The 20,391-nt window shown below is 41.2% G+C and overlaps 1 protein-coding gene across 1 annotated transcript in view; it reads left to right on the forward strand.

Annotated features, from left to right (window-relative positions):
- Window positions 1-20,391, forward strand: part of PTPRN2 (protein tyrosine phosphatase receptor type N2) — a 1,169,469-nt gene that overhangs the window by 1,089,652 nt on the left and 59,426 nt on the right. Inside the window, exon 17 of the mRNA XM_040352695.1 lies at window positions 18,874-18,951. Within this exon, the coding sequence (XP_040208629.1) occupies window positions 18,874-18,951 (78 nt within the window). The remainder of the gene's footprint in view (window positions 1-18,873; window positions 18,952-20,391) is intronic.

The raw sequence follows: 20,391 nt of genomic DNA on the forward strand, positions 1-20,391 counted from the left end.
ATCACTGTCCTATGTGAAAACCTAGCCAAAACCTAGCCAAGCTGGCCATACATGGATAGAAATTTGGATGGTTCAGGCAGTATCAGCCTGTTAAAAAAAATTCTCCTGATCAGTGCCACAGGCTATAGCTGGCGGTGCTGAATGCTGTATTCTGACAGCAGGGAAGTGTCCTTGTCATCAGAATATAATAACTCATGTTATGTTGATTATCTTGTGATAATTTGTAAAGCTAAGTTATACATAAGCAATACTCATTGAAATGAAAACAATTCTTTCCTTCCAAGAAGGCAATCAGATATTCCCTGGATCAAATATTTTTGGTAATATTACCTATAAATGTTGGTATATAGTTATTATTTGTGCATTTAGGAATGCATCCAGCTCTTTTTTAAACAATCTACTGAGCTGGTCAGAACTAGTTATTGAGGGGAAAAGAAAGAAATAACCCACTACACAATGCCAGGGAAGTCCACGAAGAGAAAACAAGGTAGGCCACCTCCTCACTGGAAAACAACGGGACCTCCATATTAAAATGTTACTTGTTTCTCCTCTCCCACCGTAACATTTGTGTAGGCAAGAACCATAGCTCTGTGCCCTTGGCCTGCAGAGAGAGGCATACTACTCAGAGTTTATAGAAATGTAACTACTCAGAAATATAGAAAATAAGTTATTCATGGATCTATATTTAGATATTCTCAGTAAGAAAGGAATTAAGCAGTTCCTGATGTACTACGGAGACGCTTGAGTTTATTGCCTTTCCATCTGCTTTAAAACCATCTGTAGCATACTCAGTAAGCTTTTGTGCGGTATGTCATTTATGTAATTTCTATTTTACACCTATCAAAAGAAATGTAGATAATCCTCTTAATATACAGTATGTTTATATTTATGTTTATTTTTCTGCATCTTTTAAAAAAAAAATATATATATATACATAAGGATATCCATATTCATTCATTGGGTATGCAAGTTCTGCTTCCTACATTGTAATGCTGCACTGCCTGTACACAGGTATACTCAGCTCAGAGCGTAATCATGCATACATATATGGGTGTACACCCCTGAACACCGACAGTCTATTTACACTCGGAGAAGCAGTCATACAGCCGTATCCTTTCATTCATTTGTACAGGTGGCTGTACACAACACCTCTGGCTTCTGGGAGTCAAAAAAATATGACCGTATTTTACATATTGACACCTGTGGGCATCATAAACAGTATGAAAAATATCTAAGAACATGGATGCAGAATGTAAAATTCCTATTAAATACATGCCAACTGCCCACAGTAAATATATGTCATTACTATGACATTAAATACTGGTGTTATGGCAGCAACTAACTGCCATAATCCCAGTATCATTATTTACTGTGGGCGTTTCTCTACTAGATAAAAGTGGTCCCATAGGCAGATTCGCCACAGGATCACTTTTATAGGCTGCGGAACCCATTCCTGGTTGTTTCCGAGCTTACCAGAGCCACTGGTAAACTCGGAAACAATCTGGTGCGGCCGATGGCTAGGCAGAAAGTAGAGTGAGGACAAGATGGCCCCCACTCGGCTCTTTGCCCTTGGAGGACCGGAGTGACCTTCAAAGTCACTTCCAGTTCTTTTGGCATAAATTTTTTTTCTTTTGCTTTTAAAGGTTAATGAGAGATCTGGGGTCTTTTTGATCCCAGATCTTCCAATAAAGAGGACCTGGCATGCTTATTTCTATTACAAGGGATGTTTACATTCCTTGTAATAGGAATAAAAGTGATAACAAAAATCTAAATAAATACAGTGTAAAAATAAAAAAAGGAAAATAAATAAATGTAATCGCCCCATCCTTCTGTGCTCGTGCGCAGAAGCGCACATATACGTAAGCCGTGCCCACATATGTAAAGCTGTTCAAACCATAGATGTGAGGTTTTTCACGATCAATAGAGTGAGAGCAATATCTCTAGACCTCCTCTGTAAATCTAAACAGGTAACATGTAAACATTTTTAAAGCATCGCCCATGGAAATTTCTGCGCAAATACTATGTGACATAAAATATTGCAACGATGGCCATTTTATTCTCTAGAGTCTCTGCTTTAAAAATATATATAATGTTTGGGGTTCTAAGTAATTTTCTACCAAAAAATACAAATTTAAACTTGTAAAGAAAAAGTTCCAGAAAAAGCCTGGTCGGCAAGTGGTTAAAAAATACTTGCTATTTTAAAATGCACTATACATCCACTTTAGCGGAAAGTTCCCTTCAGCAGATGCAAGCTTTCTGAGTTATACTGAGATTTAGAAAGGAATATGTACCTGCTGTCTGAATTGTGCTATCTTCAATATGTAGTTGTCGTAGGTTTTCAAGTTTTTATGAAGTTTGACTGCTAGCACAGGAACTGGTCTATAGAGCGTACTACGGAACGTTTGGTTGCACTTCATCGGTATTGTGATTTGTATGTAGACATCCTCTGTCTGGTGTAATAAAACTGTAAGACTGACATTTATGTGTGTTAATCAGAACACTTAATAGATTGAACCAGCAGTCCATTTTCATTTGCTTCTACATAGAGAGCTATTGATGAGCTTGTTATTGACTTGTCATTGATTAATCAATTGATGCTGCTTCTTTGAGCTTGTGAGAACAAGCTCTGGGCATACATTTATCAAATATACCCCGCTGCTTTGAGCAGGTTTATCTTTTTCACAATTTAACTGTATTCAGAAGTTTGCTCCTACTAAGAATTCAAGCCTATAATACTTTATTTAAAGGACAGTACACCCAAAAGGGACATTTTAGTGTAGGAACCCTCAAGTTTTTTTTTTGCCTAATAATTATGTTGTTGTCAATAGGCTGGTGGTCTTACAATGGAAAATATAAATGTTAGGCAGGCAACTTCTACACACTGAAGGATTTCCAAGATCACCTTATGCTAGATTCACACCTTAGTGTTTTTGCGGCCTGGGTTTTTTACCAGGGCTGTGGAGTCGGAGGAAATTTTGGGTATCTGGAGTCGGAGTCAGAGGAAATTTTGGGTACCTGGAGTCGGAATCGGAGTCTGCAAGCAATGCACCGACCCCAACTCCGACTCCTACTAAATTTAGATTGTAGGAACATTTAGAAGTCAAAACATTTATCTACCAACTCCACAGCCCTGTTTTTTACATCATGCGATTTCCCAGGTTTTCCCACACTGCCAATGTGCTGCGGGCTGAGATGTGTGGGGGTGGCACTCAGAATGAATGGCAGCCCCACGTGTCTCCTAAGAGCAGCACGATTTGGCTGTGGGTGGTTGCGAGTTCGGGAACAGATGCAATTCCTGCAGCCACATGCATAGTTGTGAAATTAACGTTAGGATGTAATGAGGATGTGGTGCCACACCATTATTTTTTTGAGTCTGTGGTGTGGTGCACAAAAACTAAACATTAAACGTGAAAGTTCACTTAAGGTGTGTCTATCAGTCTCCTCCTGAAGAGGAAGGACCCCTTTAGCTGACCCCTGGGGCACAAGACCCCTGACATGGTAAGGCACATTCAGGTCCACCTAGCCAAATTTCCAGTCGAACCCCACTCTTCATGGTCAGCCAAAGCTGAGCAACAAGTCCTTGGTAACAGAAGATAGTCCCCCTAAGGCAGAGGAGGAAATAACCGGTCACACTGCCTCACCCTAGATTTCAATTTAGCCCCAAAGACCCTTTATTTGAGTGAAAAAGGAAAAAAGTGCAAAGAGACGCACAAAAAATAAATATGCAAAAATAAAAAAGTGCAAGTGCATTTGTTAGGCCTTGTGGGGTGTGATTCCCTAGTACAATTTCACACCGGGCGATGCGCTACACCATAATTTTCAAAACTAAGGCCGTCCATGGACAATTCGAATCTCGGTCAGTTCAGCAGGAACCATGTATGGGCAGGCTGAATGTACCAAGTTGATCAATTGATTAACTTGGGTACAACCAGCCTGCCAGATTTTACTTGCAACTATCGCTAAGGACTGCTATAGCCGCTGGCAATAATCACTGTCTTCTCCCGATGGAAGACAAGGTCTTGGCAGGAGGGATTTCCTTGTCCTGTCAACACTGTCTGTGTTGATGGGGGAATCATGCAACCCACAGTTGAAGGAAATAAATTCACACAATCTATGGCCTGCCTACATTTATTTGAAAAACAAATTGTTTACAAAAGCCAAGGTGTTTCGGGGACTGTTCTCTACCCCCTCCATCAGTACCTAAAGAAGCAATATATTCAACAAACAATGCGCATTTAACAGTGAGTGTGTTGGCAGAGCATCAGTCAAGCATCAGGCCTGGGTCCCTGTCATGATCATGAAGCCTACAGACTAAGGGGCTACCACTGTTCACATATATATGTGATTCCAGACGCAAGAATCTTTTGATTCTAGCCACTGGAATCTGGTGTATGCAGAAAATTGCCTGTGTAAAGGAGATCTTAACTAAGAGCCTTCAAATTACTTATTGCAGTCCATCTACTCAGTACCATAACAGACCTATTGAGCATGACCTAATGAAGGCCCAGTCAGAGTACAACATTGTAAATGTGAGGTTAAACATGCATTTTTACCATGAATTACTGCAATGCACAGTAATGTGCAAAGTTAAGTGTGTTGTGTTGCAGTGCCTTTCATTTTTAATGGCACTCCAACCCACTAATACAGTGCCCTGCAATGCTATTGCATTGTATCACATCACAACAGACCGATGTAAAACAATCTGTGCATTGCGGGAAACAGAGCACAGTCCTCTGCTTCAGGCAGCACTCCTCCACAAACCCCAAATTTAGGGATCATGCTTTGTTGGCCTTCAAACGGTCACTTTCCACTCTTCGAACTCCAACTGTCAAAAAAAACTGATCATATGAGTAAGCTTTAACCAACCAGGAGGAGCTGTCTGTATTTTGGAGAGCCTAAATGAACAGGATTGTTTTTATGTATTAATGGCACCGCCTTCCCCTTTCTTTTTGAGACTTGGAGTTTGGAATTTGTGTATTTTGGTGCACTGCATTGAAAAATATACTGCATACATGCCTTAGGCCTCGTACACACGACAGAGTTTCTTGGCAGAATTCGGCGAGAAACTCGGTCAGAGCCGGATTCTGCCGAGAAACTCTGTCGTGTGTACACTTTCGGCCCAATGGAGCCGCCGAGGAACTCGTCGAGAAAATAGAGAACATGTTCTCTATTTTCTCGTTGTTCTATGGGAGCTCTCGGCCCGCCGAGCTCCTCGGCGGCTTCAGGGCTGAACTGGCCGAGGAACTCGATGTGTTTGGCACGTCGAGTTCCTCGGCCGTGTGTACGAGGCTTTATAGTGCATTTTGAATGGACTACCTAAATGCAATGCACCTAATGTTGTACATTAACACATATGTGGTAATGCACCTCAACACATCAGAGCAGAATGAATGGGCGCTATGGATGTTATGTCATGCTTGTATTATAGTATATGAATAAAGTGTTATGTTCATGAACTGAATTGAGCCATTAGAGCTTTTTACTGTTCAACTAGAAACCCACAGAATCTTTATTTATAATGCTGTCATGTAGAAAAGAGTGTAATATTACAAAGTTATGAGTATGTCACGTCTTCTCAATAAAAAACCTGCAAATGTTCCTTCCATTGGTATAAGAATTCTATTATCTGAGCCAGGACTGATACCTTTGATGTCATACCCCTGTAGAAGGCTAATGTTCTTTGATTTTTATTGTACTGATTTATTTTTCCTTATGGATGTCACTAGTTTCTTTTACATAAAGTGATATTAAAGTCAACTTTTTTTTGCTAAATGAGCTGCTAATAGCAGAACTTACAAGTTATTGTTGTTGTTTTATAATTTTTCTCCTCTGATCCTTTCTCCTCTTCCTCCATGTACTGCACCCCGGCAGTGCTGCCTGTCAGATACGTGGGTGCCCCCTGTTCCTGCAGGTCCTATGGAGTCCCCCTGGAGTCTCCACTATGTGCACACTCCTGTTTAATACTCTAACATGCAGCTATTCCTGAGTGGAACACAGAGCCCAAGTCATGCTTCTCCTCCTCTTCCAAAGCGGTGATTGACAGTGGCCCCAGCCAGCATAGCTTTGGCTCTGTGGCCCTCTAGGAAGCAGCTGCTTGTAAAGCCCCATACACACAATCTGAATTTCCGATGGAAAAAGTCAGACTGACTTTTTCCATGGGAAATTCCAACCGTGTGTATGCCCCAGTGGAGAAATTCCAAGGGCATTCCGATGAATTCCATCAGAGTTTAAATATAGAACATGTTCTATTTTACTCCGATGGAATTCCTTCGGAATTCCGATGTGCATTTGGCCGGGCAAAAGCCTGATCGTGTGTAAGCAGCATAACATTGCAGTACTGAACTGGAGGTGTGCAAGTAAGAGATGATACCGCTCTAAAAACTGCTGTTTCCTTGGCTTTGCTTCCATCCCACTAAACCAAAAGGGTGCTGGCTATGCACAGGTGCATTGGATAGAAGAAGATCCTGGACTGCCGCACTCCTTAAAACAATGTCTTTATTGTACAAATGAAATCCAAAAAACAACCAAAGCGAAGCAGTCAAAATGAAGTGAACAACAGGAAAAAGATGGCTGACATGTTTCACATCATGTGGTGCTTACTCATAGCTGAGGTGTGCAAGTAGTGGAGACTCCAGCGGTGCACTCCAATAGTCCTGGCAGGCATAGGGGGCACCCACATATCTGAAATCAGAGAGCATGCCTGGAGGGCAGTATGAGGAGGAAGCTCAGAGGAAAAGAAAATAATAAAAACATCAACGAGAGCATGTCAATTCTGCAAGTAACCGCTCATTTAACAAAAAAATTACTTTATTATCACTTTAAGGATGGGGCTATATGTCAAATCTTAATCAGTTGATAGCAAGACAATTAGCGTTCAGTTTACTAAGCTATATGAGTTATTCTAATTGTGTTTATTATTATGGCTTACGAAAATGTTCAATTTATTTGCAAGAGTACCACATAGGTTTGTAATTGTTATCATTTGGCTTAAAATAATTATGAAACCATTACAAAGGTGTTTTCTCATGAACTGCTATTATTGTAATCATGAAATGTTATTTTAGCTCTCCTTTCAAATAGCAATATGTTCTGTTCTCTGCAGTCAGAGGCTAGATTTTAGATTATAGAATATAAAGAGCACCTACAGTAGCACCTACCTCTAGATTCGATGATATAAAGAGCACCTACAGTAACTTCAATATTTTTTAGTAGGGAAGTGTTCTTACAAGGAAGATTCACCTTCCCTTATGACCATTGTTACCAAAACACAAAGTATTAGGAAATTATTCATTCCAAGTTGTCACTGAAACAGGAGGAGAAAGTTTTATGATGGGGGCACTTTATGCATGGCCAACTGTCTAGGTGTGATTACCTCTGACTTCCTGTTGTGTCAATGGATAGGAAGTAAAATAAAATCCCCCTAATGAAACACAGATGGCAAAAACAACCATCCCCTAAAATATCTAAAAGCAAAAATAGTTTCAATGCTTGATGGTGTGTGCTGCAGTGGGATGTGCTAAAACACTCATTATGCATCCCTTCACTGCATCTCGCTGCCGTCTACCTGCATTTTAGCATATGGGCATATGTGAATAAGCCCTGAGTCTTTCAATGACAAATGATTATGGTCATATTAGTAGCCTAGCCCCAGTCTTATAGGACAATAGCACTTTTAGGGCTCATTCACCCTCTGTGTAGAGATCTGCATTTTTGTGCACTTGAAAATGGTTTTCTAGGAACTTTCTGTTTCAGAATTAGTTATATTTTTTGTTCAACTTTAAACCTTTACTTACTAATGGGATAGTGGGGATGTATTAGCTTTTATGCTGCGTTGTTGGACTAGATCAGGGATCCCCAAACTATGGCCCTCCAGCTGTTACGGAACTACACATCCCATGAGGCATTGTAAAACTCTGACATTCACAGACATGAATAGGCATGATGGGAATTGTAGTTCCTGAACATCTGGAGGGCCGTAGTTTAAAGACCCCTGGACTAGATGATCTGCAAGACCTGACTAGTGGAGACTGAGACCAGATGCTTGTAGTAAATAGTGTATATCCCAACATAGCCTGCTCAGCAAGGTGCTTAAATGAATTATGTGCCACAGAGAATGTTGTAGTCCAAGGAACAGGTGGACTTGGGAAACAAAGGTGAGTTTGTTATTGAAAACATATTTTTTTTTTTTAACAAAAGAGGATAGATAGGTGATGGCAGAATAGGCATTTTGGAAAATGCTAGTGGTCTGACCTCCAAGCTGATCCAGGAACTGCAATGATAAGAGTCTCTGACCTGCAATAAGCATGCAGCAAGTAAGGGTGCACCACCTGATCTGTATGCTTGTTCCAGTGCTTTAAAAAATAATAAAGTGTTAAATTAGCATGACAGCCAAGCAGCTAGCATTTTCAAGGTAAAGAGGCCATCAGAAGCAGGTGAAGACATTCATTACAATTTGTGGCTCCTTAAAATGATACTAAAGTCTCAATTTTTTTGGTTTGAAAATAAAAAACATGTTATACTTACTTGCTTATGAGCAGAGGAGCCCAGATCCTCTTCTTCTCGGGCCCCTCTTCAGCACTGATGGCCTCTCACTCCTGTTTAGTGCCCCCACAGCAAGCGGCTTTCTTATGAGGGCACCCGGACCAAGCCACAGCTCTGTGTGTCCATTCAGACACAGAGCCGCTTCCAGGCCTGCCCCCTCTTTCTCCTCATTGGCTCCCTGACTCCCTGTCTCAGCCAATGAGGAGGGAGAGTCTCGGACAGCCGAGTCTCTTGTGCAACATTGCTGGATAGAGATGGGGCTCAGGTAAGTATTAGAATGCATTAAGATACAAAAACCTTCTGCATTTACAACCACTTTGAGCTAAACTTCAGGAAATCAGCCACTTTGTACAATGTGCTGGGTTACTAGGAGCTAAATCCAACTGCGCAAATACCACCTTATAAACGTATCTCTTTAATTTACAATTCATATTTTTACTGAGCACTGGCAATGTAGCTATCTCTATGGTCCACTCGCTCCAACACATTGCCTTCTGGTCTCAGTTACTGCAGCGGCAGAGTCACATGCAGCTGCTTTGCTTGCTCCTCCCACCTTTCTGCCCAATCATAGAACTAATTCACAAAATACAAAGCCTTCTGTGAATGGAAGAGCAGAGGGGAGGGGCAGGCATAGATGCTGCTGTATGAGAGAGAAGTGTCTCCCCTGTCAGAGTCCTAGGAATGTAGATAGCGTTACTCCCAGAGCCCCGAAAAACTGTCAGATGTAAAGAAAATAGATAAGTCCAGGAGGTGGTATACACCTTGTTGGACTTAACTCATGGTATGCCAGCACATTTTCAAAGTGTCTGAATTCATAGGGTTCAGCTTTAGGTGCAAGTAACATACAGATGTAATCAACCAGAACCCATATAACTTGCCAGCAATTGTATAGAAGCCTGCTCACCAGATTCCAAGATCATTGCAAATGTGAGTGTAATAACTTAACTCTTTCTGTGATGCTGACCTCCATCTCAGTACAGTTATCGTATAGTGTTCATGCAGCCAATGCAATTGGTCCCCTGAGGTGCATTATATGCAGTTCTTGTGTAAGTAACAGCTACACAGAATTGTTTGCCTGCCTCCAGACTGGCTTAGCTATAATTGCATTTTGCCTTCATAAGCAGATGGCATATTTTGCTGCTCTGCAATCATTATGTTTACCATGTTCCAGATAGCGATTTTGTGACAGTAGCTGATTAGCGCTAAAAGGCGCCGAGTGGCCTGTTTGTGATGTAGCAGATAGCAGAGCTCCTGACAGCACAGCTCACATCGGTATTGATTCCGCTTGCTTGTATCTAGCTGAGCATGAATGGCTGGCTATGCAGGGCAGCCGCTCCTTATTCTTATTTATTTCATTTGAATGACAGTGTAATGGTATTTATGCAAGCGAACATATGTTTCTGTTTCTATGTGGCTTGTTGTACAGATGAGCCTGGATTATTGTTTCATCCTAATCATATTTACAGTAGAAAATTACCTTGGTGTCTATTGATGCTTAAAGTGTAACACCTTTGTTTCAGCATTCTTGATTTGTTTGATATGGTAAGGGTGACAGTACACCACATGGGCCAATTTTAATTTAATAAATCATGATAAAAGACTGATAGGACGGATTTGAAAACCTTATACAAAACCTTATACATCACTAGAGGCAGAGGTTTGCAATAGACATACAGTGGGCGTTGCCCAGAAAACCATTGGTTAACATCTTTGGGGGAAAGGGGCTTGGTTAGACAGGTTTAGAAACCTGGCCCGTTTGCTGTTCTTTCTTTTCAGATAAAGGCAACCTTCCTCCTTTTTAACAAGCATGTACACTTTAACAAAACTTAAAGTTTAAAGTAGAAACTCAGTGTACATTCTCTGTTGTGTAACCCCATCCAAGCCGACAAAAATTGCTGAAGGTTCCAAACCCAGGAATAGGCTGGCCAAAGATATCAGCAGATATCGCATCATTGGAGGTGGGCACTTTGGTAGATGTCTGCTACATTGTCCAAATATACAGTGTATAATGACAGATTATGGCAAAAGCCCTAAGCGCCAGGAATGGAATTTAGTTGTTTCGTTTTCATTTAAAAGTCCCCAAAAATAAACAAATCACTAGCACTTATGTCCTTTGCATCTTTCCAGTGGGCAATGTGCTAAATCTTCTATGTCTTGAAGCGCTCCAGGCACTGCTGCTATTTGACATTTCTGAGGATAAAGCCTCAGACTTTTGTCCGAAGGGCGTTGGCCAGGAACTTGTCTTGCATTCAAACGGCACACAATTGTCGGCCAACAAACATGAAAGTAGTTACGTATTACGTGTTTTTTTTAGCTTTTTAACATCACTATTGGGCATCTTCTGCTAATGTTGTGTTTGGTGAGCATTGCTTCCGAGCATGGGTGTTTGTACTTTGGACTTTCGTCTGATGGAATTGTGTACACATGATTGGAAAATCCGACAACAGACCGTTGTCCACGGAACATTTATCCGCGGAAATCCAACAACAGTTGTCCGATGGAGCGTCAACACAGGCTGCCAACACACAATTCCCGATGGAATATCTGATCGTGTGTACGAGTCTTTAGTTCCCCAGCTCGGCACCCTGGCTACTCCTGCCGGTCACTACATCACTACAAGAATATTTATTATTTGTCATTTACATTCAACAGTCTGTGTTCAAGGCTGGTAACAGGAATAATAATGCGCAAAACCAAAAAGGGGTAATAATAACTAAAAAATCTAAGTAAAAAGTAGCAGCCAAAAAAACAGTGTTAACACACTAATAACAATTGGCAAAAGGAGGGAATGTGGCGCTTACTATGTCTCCATAACTATACACTAATAAATTAATAAATAATAGATACAAATATTAATTGAATAAATTCATGTGCAAAATACTCTGTGCCCAATAATCCTGTGCAATGATAAATAAATACTAAAAATAAATAATGTAAACAATGGTAAATGTGTGCCCAATTTTCCTTGCATTTGCTTATTTGCACTATTTTTGCATTTCTTGAACGGAAAATTGGGCACTCATTTGCCATTGTTTACATTATTTAATAATTAGTTTTAGTATTTATTTATCATTGCACAGGATTATTCGGCACAGAGTATTTTCCACATGAATTTATTCAAATAATATTTTTATTTATTAATAATTTTGTTATTTTTTAGTGTATATCAGTTATGGAGACATAGTAATCGCCACATTCCCTCCCTTTGCCATGGTGTTCAAGGCTATTGCTCTACAATTAAGTTAACGTTACTGTTAACAGTTAACGTTACTGCTATGCTGTAAATAGCTTGCATTGACTAGAAAATCCTCAAATTACACATTTCTGATTGAATCAAAAAAATTAAATACCCCTCTCTCTTTGAAGATAAGACCCAATGTGGATTTTCAACTGGAATGAAAAAGTCAAAGTTGAGCAGATGATGATGGACTTTTGCTTTGGAAAGCCCAGAAACAATGTTACAGATGCACCGTGTTTTAAATGTATTTTGTTTAAAACTTAAAGGAGTTGTAAAGTTTTTTTTTTATTTTCTAAATAGGTTCCTTTAAGCTAGTGCATTGTTGGTTCACTCAACTTTTCCTTTGATTTCCCTTCCAAATGTTTTTTTTCTTTGTCTGAATTTCTCACTTCCTGTTTCTCCTCAGTAAGCTTGCCCCCATGTTCTGGCTGGGGGTTAGTCAGCGTGAACAGCTTACTGAGGGGAACAGGAAGTGAGAAATTCAGACAAACAAAACAAAGAAAAAAAACATTTAGAAGGGAAATCGAAGGAAAAGGTAAGTGAACCAACAATGCACTAGCTTAAAGGAACCTACCGTATTTATCGGGGTATTGCACGCTCCGGCATATAGCGCGCACCCCTAAAGTGGACCCGACATTCCTGTAAAAAAAGATTTTAGTACTTACAGTTTTGGTGTCTTGCACGGCGTCCATCGGCGGCCTCGTCTGGTTCGGAGTCCGTCTGCGGCTTCGGGTGTCCTCTTCGTCGGGTCCGGCATCCTTCTGCGGCGTCCTCCCCGCTCGATCCCCGCTTTCCTGCGCCGAGTTTGAATACTGCGCCGGCATATACCGAGCGCAGTACACTCATGTATAGTCGGGCAGGCTCGGCTAGTCTCGCGCTCACGTCCTGTACGTCCAGGACGTGAACGCGAGAGGAGCCGAGCCTGCCCGACTATACACGAGTGTACTGGGCTCGGTATATGCCGGCGCAGTATTCAAACTGAGCGAGGGAAAGCGGGTATCGGCGTATATCGCGCACCCACGATTTTGCCCTGATTTTCACTGCAAAAAAGTGCGCGGTATACGCCGATAAATATGGTATTTAGAAAATAAAGAACAAACCTTTACAACCCCTTTAAAGCAGATTAAAGATTGAATGCAAATACTAAAAACATAATAGAATGCTTCAGTTTATAATCTTATAAATGTTAAAAAAAACATAACTTGACCAAAACCATTATAGTTTCCCTGTAAAGGTAAAACTAGTGGATGGTGTAATTTTAGCACAGTGGTAGGGCTGTCTATATAGAATTCACACATCATGCATTGATTTTAGTTACTGCCTGGATTGTTCACAAATGAGAGGCTCCATGGTGTTGTCACATAGCAAGCCGTTCTCATGTGATAAAACCACAGAGCATCAGCTATCCATGCAACATTAAACATGTTCAATGGCAATTTTAAATTCTCAGGCAGATCATAAAAACCCCCAATGGACCTTTCTTCTGAAATCATCGCAAATTTTACCTGCATTACTAATGTTGCTACTTGTACGTAGTAACATTGAAAATAAATACAATACTTTTTTTGCTTTACAAAAAATGTACATATTAGATAATGGCATGGTTGTCATGATGTCATGTTTTGGATTACTCATCTTTTAGAAATTGTGACTATCCCTGTATTGGTTTGCAGTGTACAAAGAAATACAATAGCTTTTGGCTGATGACACATTGGCAATTCTGCCCACTAACAATTTGTCAAAATCGCCAGCGGCAGGATCATTAGGAAGCTTCCTGTTTGTCTCTATGGAATTGCTCCCTCTGTAGCTGAGGCAGCAAGATATTGCTAGCGATCGAGACTCAACAGTGTTTGGACCAGGGTACAGAGCAGAATCTCGCTGCAGAACGATTCCATAGGGACACATTGGCAGCCATTGCAGCGATCCTGCCGCAGGCTATGTGTTGCTATCTTCAGAAACGCCAATGTTTTATCAGCCTTTGTGTTATTATTGTCAACAAAGTGCAGAAAAAAACAACTTAGCTAAATAGTACCTTGTACTTCATTTTCTTGTTAATACTGAAATGTTAAATTATGCTATTTGCTTAAATAGCAAGCTGGTGACATGGATAACAATAAAGCTGGGAGTTAGATATGGCCTTCTCTAAGAAGCACTCTGAAAAAGTAACCGATGGCATTAAAAGCGCTATCTGTATTATTGAAAAAGAAACAACTACTCACTTTCTATAATATCTTTCTTTTATATATATAAAACTCAACGTGTGTGTGTGTATGTATGTATGTTCCAGCATCACGTCCAAACGGCTAAAGATATTAACATGAAACTTGGCACACATGTTACTTATATGTCAGCAACAAACATAGGATAGGTGGTTTAACCCTTACCCACCCCTATTTGCCATGGTCGGGGTTTTCCTTTAAAGTCCCATTCAACTCTATGGGAAATACATGTTACTTCATAACTTACAAACGGCTGTAGATATTTCGATAACACTTGGTCACATGTTACTTATATGTCCACTTAAACTATAGGATAGTTAATTTATCCCTTAACTACCCCCATTTGTGAGGGTCGGGGTTTTTGTTTAAAGTCCCATGCAAATCAATGGGAAATGTATGTTCCCACATAACTTCTGTACGCCTGGAGATATTTCAATAATACCTGGTACACATATTACTTATATGCCAAATAAAAATATATGACAGTTAAATTAACCCTTACCTACACCCTTATATAAAAGATGGGTATATTTATATTACTATGATTTTCCTCCCCAAAAGGTTAAGATAGGAAGACCGGGCAACGCCGATTATTCAGCTAGTAATAATATAAAAAGTAAAAAAAACAACTGCAAAGTGCTGCACGTTTGAAAAAATTGGGTGGCCTTTCCTTCTCAGCATGTTAGACCTATGAGGGGTAGGGGTCATTGGTGCTCCAAATAAATGCATACCACAGATTTATTGTGAAAGCAGCATCATACTAGTCAGAAGAATTCCAACATCTTGGGCCTTTGTAGGGTCCCTTCCTTAAAGCAGAAGTACAGCCAAAGCTCATTTGTGGATCACAGGAGTGCAGTTCGTTCTGCACTCCTGTGACGTGTTTTCAGCTGACATCACAAAGCCGGTCCAGGCTTGGGCAAGATCGCCACAATGAAGTTGGGATCTGCTCACATGCCTTGACCGGCACCCAGCTCAGCCTCTCATCGAGCCGCTGACATTCGCCAGGGAGCACTAAGGCCTCGTACACACGGACGGACTGTCCGATGAAAACGGTCCGCCGGACCGTTTTTATCGGACATGTCCGCTGCCGGATTTTGGTCTGATGGTTGTACACACCATCAAACCAAAATCCCCGCGGACAGGATACGCGGTGACGTGGCCGCGCCGTCGCCGCGACGATAATGCGGCGACGTGCGCGACCCTGGAAGGTCAATGCTTCCACGCATGCGTCGAATCACTTCGACGTATGCGAGGGCTTTCGGCCGAGCGGACATGTCCGGTAAGTCGTACAGATGACCGAACATGTCCGACGGACAGGCTTCCAGCTGACATGTTTCTTAGCATGCTAAGAAACATTTGTCCGCTGGAAACCTGTCCGATCCGCCGGAAAATTGTCTGGTCGGACGTACAGACGACCGAACATGTCTGCTGAAACTGGTCTGCGGACCAGTCTCAGCAGACATGTTCGGTCGTGTGTACGAGGCCTAAGAACCAAACGGTCGGCGGTGTTTGATCGATTGGTTCTCAGTTGTAGAGCCAGCGAGGGACAGATGCGACAGATGCTGCATCCAGCTATGTAAGTATGATTAAAAAAAAAATTCCCATACTTCTCTTTTAAGGTGGCATGCGAACCGTTATATCTTCTGAGATTCTTCTGTGATACTCCTTTCACAATAAACCTGAGATACGCATTTATCTGTAAGTCTGGTGACTTTGTATCCTCTTATCTGGTCCTGGCATGTCACCGTCCATCGACATCACTTCAAGCACTGATCGCCTAAATCTCTTGTATAGCCAGGAGTCCAGCTTCATATGTGGACTGATTAAAACACAAGACATCAAATGGTCCTGCATGTTGGGATTAGACGAACAGCTAAATATCAAACTGAAAACCCATTTCTAACTTCAAAAACCAGAGAACAAATTGTTATATCTGAAGATTTAAACATCTTTGCCATTAGAATTCATAGCATTTTTTTTTAAACCAGGGTTCTTCCTTAAATGTGCTTACATAGATTTATATGTAAGTATACTTGAGGCCACAACTCCCAGTACATAATGTGTCAGCTGTGAGTGAATATCAATGTATGTATGGAAAATACAAATTGTAATCTTATGCCAGGGAAGAAAAAACAGGCTTCACTATAACTTCATTGTTTCTAGATATATTGATACTCGTGGTAAAGCATAACGGTATATCATTTGAATTGCTGAATAAATTAGAAAGGCTCTTTCAGCTGAGAGCCGACTTATATCTGTGGGGTGACACCCAATAATATGATAGGCACAAAATGTAATGTTATGTCACCAGACTTGACATGCTTGTAGCTCTACAATATTGTTTTTATTACTATCAAAATAATCAAAATTTGAAACTAGTGTGAAAGTGGCAATAGATTTAAATGTTACACAAATAGAACTAAATGTGTAATCACAGAACTAGTAACAAAAGTGCTTGTATAAAGTTTAGGCCGATATGTATTCTTCTAAATATTTTTGGTAAAAAAAAATTGCAATAAGTGTATATTGATTGGTTTGCGCAAAAGTTATAGCGTCTACAACATAGGGGATAGATTTAGGGCATTTTCATTATTATTATTTTTTTTACTAGTTATGGCAGCGATCTGCGATTCTTATCGGGACTGCGACATTATGGCGGACACATCGGACACTTTTGACACTATTTTGGGACCATTGTCATTTATACAGCAATCAGAGCTACAAATAGCCACTGATTACTATATAATTGACACTGGCAGGGAAGGGGTTAAACACTAGGGGGCGCTCAAGGGGTTAAGTGTGTCCTAGGGATGTGTTCTAACTGTAGGGGGGATGATCTCACTACAACAGGACAGAGATCACTGCTCCCGATGACAGGGAGCAGTTGATCCCTCTCATGTTGCTAGGCAGAACAGGGAAATGCCTTGTTTAAATAGACATCTCCCCGTTCTGCCTCTTTGTGTCAAGATTGCGGGCCGCCGCCGAACATCGAGTTTGTGGGGCACGCGCACGCCCGCTAGGCGGCAAATTCAAAGGGGCGTACAGGTACGCATTTTTCCTGGCATTTCCATAAGTTATAAAATTACAATTTAAAGTGCAAATGTCAGTATTTAGGTAATAAACAAGTACAATATGCAATTAGCAATGTGATTTAAGGTAGATATTAGGGCAAAAAAGCATATTTCTCTTTTTTTTTTCAATATCGTAAGTAAGTAGCTCAGCAGTGTGCAGCAGCACAGATAATGATGACACCTCACCAACATGACATGTCCCCTCTTGAGTCACAGTGACAGTCTCTATCCATGCCAGGCAGTTCCTTCAGTACACTCCAGTCCAAACAGTGCTGACAGTCCCGACTTGCCTTGCTCCCGATCTGCAGACCCACACACAAGGCTCTGCCTGCTTAGCTCAGCTTCCTTTGAACTGTGACATCATGCTCAAGCACCACCTCCACCAGACCAGCCCCCTGCTGGCACCGCCCGAACACACTGTAGCAGGCACTCGGATGGTATCAGCTGGCTCTGGACCGGAACTGAGTGTACAGGCATTTTTTTTTAACTGGCAACATTTTCCTGTCACTGGTGTTTACTGGCAGGAGAAAAGTGCCCATTTTTTTACTGGCTGCCAGTAAAAAAATGACAGTTGGCAACACTGGTTAGTATGATCATGAGATACAGAGATATAGGCAGCTGAAAGCCAGTGCGAATCTTACCTTTTCTCAAAAAAGTATATATTATCCTAAAATGTATTTGTGTGTTTGTCCATGTGGATAGCTATGATAGTAATCTGTTATCTGTTGATATCATCATATTATGAAAAATTGCTGCTGGTCTTGCTATCCCCCTTCCTTTGCTTTTGAAATCTGACCATGCCAAGCATGGAAGCAGCCCTGCGCTGGCATGGTCAGTTTTTGTATCAAAGCCTCCTTTGTGGAAATATAGGACATGTGCTGGCACACAGCATGCCTGTATCTCTCGTAGTTAATATGGCCGCTGTGCCCCCTGCCTGCAAGAGAAAGAAGTACACACACAAAAAAAAACTTGCTTCCCTTCTGTGTCTGACTGAGGCCCCGTACACACAACCGAGTTTCTTGGCAGAATTCAGCCAGAAACTCGATGGGAGACGTATTCTGCCGAGAAAACCGGTCGTGTGTACACTTTTCGCCGAGGAAACCGACGAGGATCTCGTCGGGCCAAAAAGAGAGTCAATGGGAAAAGTTGGCTCGCCGAGATCCTCGGCGGCTTCACAAGGAACTCAACGAGCAAAACGATATGTTTTGCCCGTCGAGTTTCTCAGACGTGTGTACGGGGCCTTAGTGTTCTGCTGCTCCCTTGCTATAAGGGACTTGCCCCCCCCCCATGTCTTTATAGCAAGGGAGCTGGTGTGGCCATGTGATCAGCATCTAAAGTATGACAATTAGGTGATTTTCTTTTTTAAGGTAAAAACTTTTATAGTTTCTAAATGTTATTTTCAGTCAAACTATATGGTGGAGACCTGTGTTCACAAATATTGTAAGCCTACTTCCACCTCCGATACTCCTTTTTTGGCAGTGAGGCTGAAGGCTGAGAATTTAGGGGGTGGAAAAAGCTTGACATTTAAAAGATTGATTTTTTGTGAGTCTCTGCAATCAACTTTTGTAAATTTAACCACAACGGTAATCAGTTATCATAATCTGTCACATTGCCGTGACAAATCGCATAGACTGAGATCTGAAAATGCTGCCAGCTTCCATGCTGGCTGGTGCCTAATTAGTGCCTAGTTTTAAAAATGCTGTAAAGGTTCGAGATAAGAGCTGAAAATTCTGTCTGCCACTTGTCATGAAACCACAATTAGTGTTTGCCCTATTAAGAGTGTAATGTTTATGTTTCTTTACAGATGGATCATGACCCACGAAATCCAGCTTATATCGCTTCTCAAGGACCTCTTCCTGCTACTGTGGCTGATTTTTGGCAGGTAAAATTTACTGTTTTCATATAAAATCTTTATTCTTCTGAGAAAGTGCTTTCACTTATAAAAGAATGCTTGGGTATGCAACATTCCAGCAATTGAACAAAGAAAGTCTGGCAGCGTTGGAATTAATGTTGCAATCTATTAAAAATTCTCTCTACGCAAAGATATGGTGAGAAATTGTCTTTATTGTCCAGACAGTAATAAACAATGTCCAGAAACCCCACTACATGTAGCAGTGTTCTGCAATATTGTCAGATCTGAACCAACCCCCTACATAAATGTTATCTTAAAGCGATTTTCTCAGACTATGAGCATTCAAGTATTTCAATATTCTTAACAAGCAATAAATGCACTTTATGACAAGCTTTCACTGACCTCTGTAACTGTAGCCACTGTGGAGAAATGTATCCTTTAAAGATCAAAGATTCCCCAGCTGCTCAACTCCCCCCTCCTCCCCAACAGAGACTCAGTGACTTTCCATCCTTCTAAATTCTAATGTAAACATAGAGCTGGAGCTGGAGAGGGACCAGGGTGAGCTGAGCTGCCTGAATGACTTCAGTGCACCTGCTAGGAATTTTAAGGATGTATTGCTTCACAGTACTTCCAGCTACAGAGGTATATCAGGCCTTTTTTTTAAAAGCTCATTTACTATTTATTAAGCGTATGTAAATACTTGATTGTTCACAGATTCGCTACAGATTTACTTTAAAGCTATGTTAAGTCTTGTGGTGATACATAAACAATGAAGAAGCACTTAAAGTAATTGTAAAGGCTTGTTTAAAAAAAAAAATAACAAACATGTTATACTTACTGCCTCTGTGCAGTTGGTTTTGCACGGAGCAGCATGGGTCCTCCTCTTCTCGGGTCCCTCTTTGCTGCTCCTAGCCCCATCCTCCTTTGAGTGCCCCTCAGCCAGCAGTTTGCTACAGAGGGCACCCAAGTTGAGTCAGAGCTTCATGTATTTATTCAGACACAGAGCCCTGACCTGGCCCTGTCCCCTCTCTCCCCTGATTGGCTAACTGACTTTGATTGACAGCCGTAGGAGCCAATGGCACCGCTGCCCTGTCTCAGCCAATCAAAAGAAAAGTCCTGGATGGTTGAGGGGATTGTGGACATTACTTGGAGAGAGAAGGGGCTCAGGTAGGTAATTAGGGGGTGCTGGAGAGGCTGCTACACACAGAAGTGTTTTTATCTTAATGCATAGAATGCATTAAGATAAAAAACCTTCTGCCTTTACAACTTCTTTAAATACCGTTCCTAGAGAAAATGCCTTTTCAGGTTCTCTCCCTCCAGTATTGACACAAGCATAAATGACTAGGCACTTGGTCAGATGAGCACTGCTGAAAGGAAAGATTGGGGGTTCTGGACTTGGCTTTACACTTACAGCAGAGATTACCTGACCAAATAGGCATTTAGACATATGGCCTTCTCTGGAGGGAGTAA

Source organism: Rana temporaria, chromosome 5 (assembly GCF_905171775.1).
Source record: "Rana temporaria chromosome 5, aRanTem1.1, whole genome shotgun sequence".
In the NCBI taxonomy this organism is placed as follows: Eukaryota; Metazoa; Chordata; class Amphibia; order Anura; family Ranidae; genus Rana; species Rana temporaria.